The sequence below is a fragment of the Empidonax traillii genome, unplaced genomic scaffold (assembly GCF_003031625.1).
Source record: "Empidonax traillii isolate 1590-97213 ecotype Southwest subspecies unplaced genomic scaffold, ASM303162v1 scaffold342:size1861417, whole genome shotgun sequence".
NCBI lineage: Eukaryota > Metazoa > Chordata > Aves > Passeriformes > Tyrannidae > Empidonax > Empidonax traillii.
The window spans coordinates 1111978-1119452 of NW_020955535.1; the positions used below are offsets into that span (position 1 = coordinate 1111978).

Genomic DNA, 7475 nt, shown 5'->3' on the forward strand with positions numbered 1-7475 from the left:
CCGGGGGAAGGAGCTGCCCCGTGCCCGCTGTGTAATGGAGGACGTGCTGCCCTCGGGCCTGCTGGAGGTCTGCCTGCTGGTCGGTGCGCCCCGGGAGCGGGTGCGGGCGCTGCTCCAGGTGAGGGGGAGTTTGGGCGGTGCCGGTGCCGCGGGACAGCGCCTGTCAGCGGATGGGGCTGAGATACCTCAGCAAAAAAACTTGTTTTGTCGGGTGGACGTCAGCAGAGCAGGGGGAGTCTGGTAGCAGTGTGAGGTGATCTCACTTTTCCAAAGGTCCGAGCGTAGATGGAGAACTCACTGTAGCTTTATACAGTCAGGGACGGCAAAACGCGTATCCTCGACTGGATGATCACTCTCGTCCCGTCTTCCGCTGGAGGTTAAAGGAATAAAGCCTGGGAACTCGTATCCCGAGGAAGACACGAGTTCTAAACCCCCTTGAGCTCGGTGCTCTGAGTTTGGCACAGCCGGCGCCGCTCGGATGCGGCGGGAGCCGATGGGGTTCGGTTTCCGCTTTGAACGCGCGAACAATTAATAACTGTGTAATTGTTCACGTGCGAGCTCTCGGCGAGAGCCCTCCCTCCCGATCCTGCCGGGCTCAGACGTGCCGAGGGGGGAAGAGCGGTGGGGAAAAAGCTCCGGGAACGGCCGCGGGAATCGCCGCGGCGCCAGCACGTGCGGGAGAAGCCAAAACAGCTCCCGGGGATCTCGGCTGTTCTTTGCTGGAGCTCGAGTTTGATAGCGCGCTCTAATAGCGTTAGATAAAGAGGTCTTTGTTGGGCTCGTTGCTTGCTGGCCCGCTCAGGAGGCGGCTTTTGCTGATGTCAGCCTCTTAAGGGATAACAGCCGAGCATTCCAGGGTCTCATTCGTGTGTACGTTCAGCACGGGGAATACAGTTTTCAAATGTCACCGCCGGACTTTTGAAATCGCGGGTGTATGTGGTGTTTCGTCATCTGCCTGAGAAGTGAACCTAGAAGAAGGGGAAATTCTTATTCGTATTAGTTTGCTCAGTTTGATCTCATTGCTCTCACCCCCCCCCCCCCCCCCCCCCCCCCCCCCCCCCCGGGGAACAACAAACAAGAAACTGGCTACAGAAAGTAGAAGGCATTCTGATATCCTGATCACACGGCAGGTTTTGAATTGTTTCTTTGCTCGAGATTCAAAAAGGCATCAGAAAAGAAAGTAGTCCTTATTAACTACAGTAAGGTCCCTACGAGCTGTTACACCTCAGGGGTTTCAATCACTGTCTTAGGGCAAGCTTATATATTTACTCCACTTCCTTTTCCTTCTGCAACACTATGAGGAAAGGGTGGAATATGTTTTATGTCTAATTTTAGTGAATGTAGAAAGAAGAGACCTTGACAGAAAATGAGAACATTTCAATGGAAAGTAGTGGATCTCTGATGATATTTACAGTGGGTAAAAATCTTGGTAGTGTTTCAAATCTTGGTCTTGAAAGCATGTTTGTGCATTCTTAACTTTATTGCAACACGGAGTGATAAAGTCAATGGGAATATTATATAACTCACTTCCAAAGTAAGAAAAGCCTTCTATGACTCTCCTGTTGTCAACAGGGATGCCAGGAAAAAAGGTACAGTTTTGCACTGAAGCTCACGAAACAGAATTTTCTGGGCTGCCATCCATCAATTGTCCTTATTGCCAAGAAAACTGTCACCCTGAGATTTCAATTCGAAGAGATCAAAGGGCTCTGTTTTCAGCCAGAGGTTTATTTTTCTAGCGTTGAAGGTGTGCATTTTGTAAGAGTGAAAACAGACAATGTGAAGCCTCTTTCCCTTAAGCCACCTGCAGCTCTAAAGCTGGGTTTTGATTTGGCAAATGTCATGTGCAAGCTGTCTGTGACTTGTCTCAGGTCTTCCTGTCAGCTCCACCCTTGGCTTCTCTATCTACCCACCACAGTCAGTGGTACAGGGCTTGTCTCTAAAGTAAAGGAGGCTCATGAAGATGATTAGATGGGGGGAGCACCTCTCCTGTGGGGAAAAACTGAGAGAATTGAGATTTATTTAAACCTGGAGAAGAGCAGGTTCTGTGATGACTTCATTACAGCCTTTGAGTACATGAAGGGGCTACAAGAAAGCTGGAGAGGGACTTTTGACAAGGGCATGTAGTGACAGGACAAGGGGGAATGGTTTTAGACTGGCAGAGGGCAGGTTTAGGTTAGATATTAGGGAACTGCTGACAAATAGGATGAGACCAACATAAACTGTGCTATGTGAGGGCTGGGGCATGAGAGGGGAAGAATCTCCTTCCTAAGGGACTTCTGAAACTTCCCTGTATGAGACCCAAAGCAACCTAATCTGACTTCAACATTATCACTGCTTTGAGCAGAGTTGCACTGGAATCTCCAGAGGTCATCCTAGAGTGGTTTGGATTGGAAGTGACTTTAAGGATCATCTTGTTCCAACCCCTGCCATGGGGTTCCACTTTTACCTTCCATTAGACCAGGTTCCTCAAAGGCCCATCTGAGGTGGCCCTGAAAGCTTCTGAGATTGGGGCATCCACAGCTTCTGTGGGCAACTTGTGCCAGTGCCTGACCACCCTCTCAGGGAAGAATTTCTTCCTAATATCTAATCTAAACCTGCCCTCTGTCAGTTTAAAGCCATTTCCCCTTGTTCTGTCACTACAACCTAATTGTTAAGTCTAACCTAATTTTTTTAAGTCTTTATACTTTTCCCTATGCAATTATTCCTTAAAGAAGCCAATTCTTTCATGACATTCAAAGTGAAATTAACTTCTTCAGTCATGGGAAGAGGACAGTGAGATCGAGGAAACACCAAAAAGCTGAGGTCATGCTCTGATCTGTGATTTCAACACACTCCTTCTTGTTTGTGTCTAAATACTTCAGTCATTGTAAAAGTCTGTCTCATGCCCATGTCCTTTACAGCACCATTGTTGCAGGAACACAGCCAGTAAATGGGGATGGAATGAAATCCTTGACTCTTGGGATTGTGCAGAGTTGTGGGAAGGAGAAGGCATTAGTGTTTATGGGACGTGTGGTGCAAGGAGACTTGATAATAAAGAGCAACAGAAGAGAAACATTTCAAAATGAAGAAGTAACAGTAGAAGCAGAGACAAAGAATAGCAGAAACAAGTGGATATTGTTCTGGTGCTGCCTATTCACTGTCCCTGAAGTGAAAGGGTAAGGAAAAGTGACTTTGGCTGAGACATTAATAGGAGCTGACTTGAATGCTGGCGACTGAGTCACTGGGTCAGAGACTGTGCTGACAGTGCTGTTCTGTGGGAAAACAGCGGTGTTTAATGCCTCTGCTGTAGTTCAAGACATCAAGGACCTGCCATTTCAGGAGCTGTTACGCTGAGGCAGTGAAGTTGCTGGCTGTCATCCAGCACTCTGGAGCACAGAGATGCCCTCGGTGTCAGTCAGGGATTGCCCTGTCAAAGGAGCTCTGTGTGAAACCCTCGGCGGGGCGAATCTGCCGAGCTGAGATTGCTCCTGGTTGAGTGGGTCTGTGCTTTGCTGGCAGAACAGCCTCAGGGGTGAGCCTTAATTCTGATTCCCTCCTGAAATATTTAGCTGCATGTTAGTTTGACGGTGATCATGTTAGATTTATCTGTGTTTCCAGACCAGCTAAGGAAAAGGACACGTGGAGTTTTTAGCATGTGGATGTGGATCTCGGTACCCCAATTTGTGACGTGCTTTTTAGGGTCATTGCTAACTTTTGAATATCCCAGTGGATATTTATCTGAACTTTTATCTTTTTCACTCTAATTTATTTCTAGTTCACGCTCCATGTGTTCATTAAAAGAGTATTTTTTCACTCCTTTTTTTTTAATGAAGTAGTTTCTTTTGAGCATCTTATTATAAATACAGTGGAGTTTATGAAGCCTAAGATACAATAACTAATATATCATGAAGTATTCCTTCTCATTTTTCCTATGATGCTCAAATGTGAAAAAAACTACTGGAGGACTCCTCTGTTAAGATCTATGAGCTGAAACTTCTGTTTCAAAACTTGGGCAGTGGAAGATTGGCTTCAGTGAAGCAATAGAGCTTTGTACGTTGTAGCTATTTTAAAAATTATGGAAATGATGAATGAGGCCAGCACTGGTTCTCAAGGAGCATCTTGCATCATGTCTGAAGGTAAAAGCAGCATGTAGGCTTCATCTCCTCCGATTTTGGAGCTGTCAGCAAAAGGCTGAAACAGCTTTTTAGCCACAGTGGGACTCGCCTTTCCTGTTTCCAAATATCCGTTGATGAAACAAAGCTTTTATTTGTTGTTTTGACCTTGCAGGAAGAATTACAATTGCAGTGAAGTAATTGAAAAGGCCTCTACTATATGGTCAGGAATACAAAAACTGCTCCCAAGCACAAGGAAATCTCTGGTTGCTTCCTCCACAGGTTTCTCGTTGCAGGGCTGTGGGGGCTTTCAGGCCAGTTGTAAAAATGTTGTAATTTCATCCTTGCTCTTGGGGTTCCACTCAGTTCTGGTTCCACTCAGTCAGCAGTATATGGAGAGATATGGAGAGGTTTTCATGGCTTCATGTTTTACAGTGTCTTAAAATTGTGTGCATTGTTACAGTGATTGTGGTTTTTAATTGTACTTTCTTTAATTGCCTTATAAAGTTAAAAGTTGTCTTGTGAAATCCTGTGGGTTTTTTTTTTTTTTTTTTTTTTTCCACTAGAGGTTATTCTGAGTTAAAATGTAGCTTTTCCTAGAGTTGAACAAAGACTTATCTGGGGAGTTCTGCTGGTTTTCTCCGTTTCCATTTATTTGCTGCCTGATTTCTCTTACTGCCAGTGTTTATTTTAAGTAAAGTTTAAGTATATCCTAACACTGCAAAGGAGGAAATACTGTATTTCATATTTGTTAATTTCTTTTGCCCAAGGCATAATGTTGTTGTGGTCCATTTTGAGTGATGAAAATGATTCCTTGCCTAGTGAAAATACGCAGAGTATTCCCTTTCCCTTGCATTAACACAGGTAAAGCAAAGAATTAGGAGGAAAACTTAATTATTTAGGAAGAAGAAAAAGTCTATTCTAAACCTACAGTTTTAGAGGTAGAGAGAAAAGAGGGTTAAAAGTAATTTTAAAAAACCTATCAGGATGAGTGTCAATTGATTGTTGTTTATCTGTTTGTTTTTTCAGCAGGGCACTCTAAGAAAATCCAAAAGCCTTGAACCAGAGGTCCTCTCTATATTTGTGCCTCCATTTATCAGCAGGGATGACCTTCAGGTGCTTCCTGGTGGCAATAACTTGAATAAAAGTAAACGCAGGTCTTTCCGAAAGAAGAAGGAGAGACCCAAGATCGAGAACGTCAAGAGCATCAACGGGGAGCAGAAAGCTCCTGACGCAGAAGATGTGACAGTTCCCAAGGACATTGACCTCGTTGCTCTGCCACAGCTGTGCTTCCCAGGTACTCCAGGGCTCACTGAGAACTGTTTTAATTATGTAATTGTTTTACCCAACTGTATTTTTTAGCCCCGATTGGGAAATCTTGCTTTGAGTGAAGTGCCTGCATGCAAACACTTTAAAGATTATTTTTTGCCCCCCCCCCCCCCCCCCCAAATGGATGAGTTCTCCCTCACTTTTCATTTGTTATTTAGGTATATCTGAAGTAGTGAATGTTCCCTCCAGGTTTAATTGCAGAAATTTTAATCTGCATGTCACTATTACAGACATTATTAACATCTTGAAAGGAAAAAAATAAGGGGGGGGGAGAAATCCCATTTACTGCATTTTGCCACTGAAAATGCAGAATAATTCTATCTTTGCTTCTTCAGTAATGTGCAGCTTGCAGGCTCTGTAACAACCCTTAGATCAAATGGACTGTATATGTTGATTTTAATCCCTTAGAAATGAGACATTTCTCTTGAAATGAAGTGGCCATGTGCTGTATTTGTCACGAATTGCTTTTCACAAAGCTGCAGTTAAATATGCAATTAAAAAAAAAGGTTTCTGCCTTCGTTCCAGGAGGACTTTATGTAACTTCTGAATCAAAAGAGGACCACATTCACTTCCTGGTCTTCACTGACGTGTGTGGTAACAGAACATACGGTGTTGTTGCACAGCACTACCAGCCCATGCAAGTATGTTACTTAACTCATGCTTTTGTTAGAACATATGAAAATGAAACGAAGCAAAACACTTGGAGAGTAATGTCAGGTTTAATTTAGGCAATTGGTTAAGAGATATGTTTTTATGTCAGGAGGAGTACAGTACAAATCATACTTTAAATTGCCATTGTGGATTTAAGTACTTTGGAACACACTGCATTAGGGAAAACGTCTTACAGATTTCATTTAGGAGATTTGGATATTTAGGAGCAGACTTTATCCCTTAGATTTTTTTTTTTGGTGAAGACTGTCCCCTTTCTAAATACATTTCGTTCTTTCTAAATACATTTTGTGCCGAAATTCTTTTTAATACCTACGTTTCAGTCCTGTAGGCCGATGTTCTTCTGAAGATCTTAGGAGAGACAGACATCCAAATCCCTTCAAAGTTTAGAGGGAATTGGGTGTCATAACCTCCAAAGTTCTCGAGAAAATATCAGACATAAAATAATGATTGCCATAAACCCGTTAAGGTGTAGTTTCCTTGCAGGATGGCTGGATCTCCTGGAACGGGCAGGCCCACCGGGAATCAGTGCAGACTGGGAAGGCGCCTGTCTGTTTTGTGCCCTTTGCTGTTTGTGTTGTATCCAGATATCCATATTTTAATGCCCTCAAGGATTGTCTCTCTAGGTAAGATTTGCTGTCCTGTGTGTTTCTGCTGGATATGACTGGGCAGGTTTTAGCGCATGAATTTGCACGATGTGGTCAGGAGAGCTGTGCTGTGCTAAAGCTGTGGTTAGTTTTATGCTAAGGTTGTGTGGGATGTGGGGGAGAGGAAAAGAAGAAATTCTGTGTGAATATTGTCCAGACAGTAAGTGAAAATTTTGAATGTTGTCTCTGTGTTCTTTGAGGTTTTTGCTAAGTCTAGAAAATACCAACGTGCAGGGAACAGATTTCTCACAGGTACTGTTTTTTTCACACACTTGTGAAAATCACTTTCAGTGCACAAAAAGCTCTTTATAATGCACCAAATAAACATCATAAGAACATGAATATCTGCATTAGTAAACAGTTAATGACACTTTAAAGAAATAATCCGAGTCACTTGAGGAAGTACAGTGGTTACTTGGAGAGGAATTCTTGGTAGAAACATTCAAATACTCTGCATTGTGCATGATTGGGAAGGTGAGTGAACGTGGGTCTATCTTGTTATTTAGTAACTTCACTTATTTTGAGGTTACTTTATTGTTATATTGTTAAATCTATGTGCATTTATTATGGATTAAAAACCTCCTGACACCAGGGAGCTTGTCCGTGTGCATTGGATATTACTGGGTGTCTTAGCTTGAACAGAGGTTTTCTTCACTAAATTCCAGTCAAGCTTTCTAGAGCCAAATTTGAAGCCAGGTGTTCTGTTTTCCACAGAGTTGGAATTTGTTCTTATACAAAA

At 43.2% G+C, this 7475-nt stretch overlaps 1 protein-coding gene across 1 annotated transcript in view; it reads left to right on the forward strand.

Annotated features, from left to right (window-relative positions):
* The first annotated feature begins 15 nt into the window (after positions 1 to 15).
* The window catches only part of DENND3 (DENN domain containing 3), a 30113-nt gene continuing 22653 nt past the window's right edge, over positions 16 to 7475 (forward strand). The window contains exons 1-4 of the mRNA XM_027892238.1: positions 16 to 118; positions 5124 to 5388; positions 5946 to 6061; positions 6576 to 6715. Of these exons, the coding sequence (XP_027748039.1) occupies positions 35 to 118; positions 5124 to 5388; positions 5946 to 6061; positions 6576 to 6715 (605 nt within the window). The 5' untranslated portion in view covers positions 16 to 34. The remainder of the gene's footprint in view (positions 119 to 5123; positions 5389 to 5945; positions 6062 to 6575; positions 6716 to 7475) is intronic.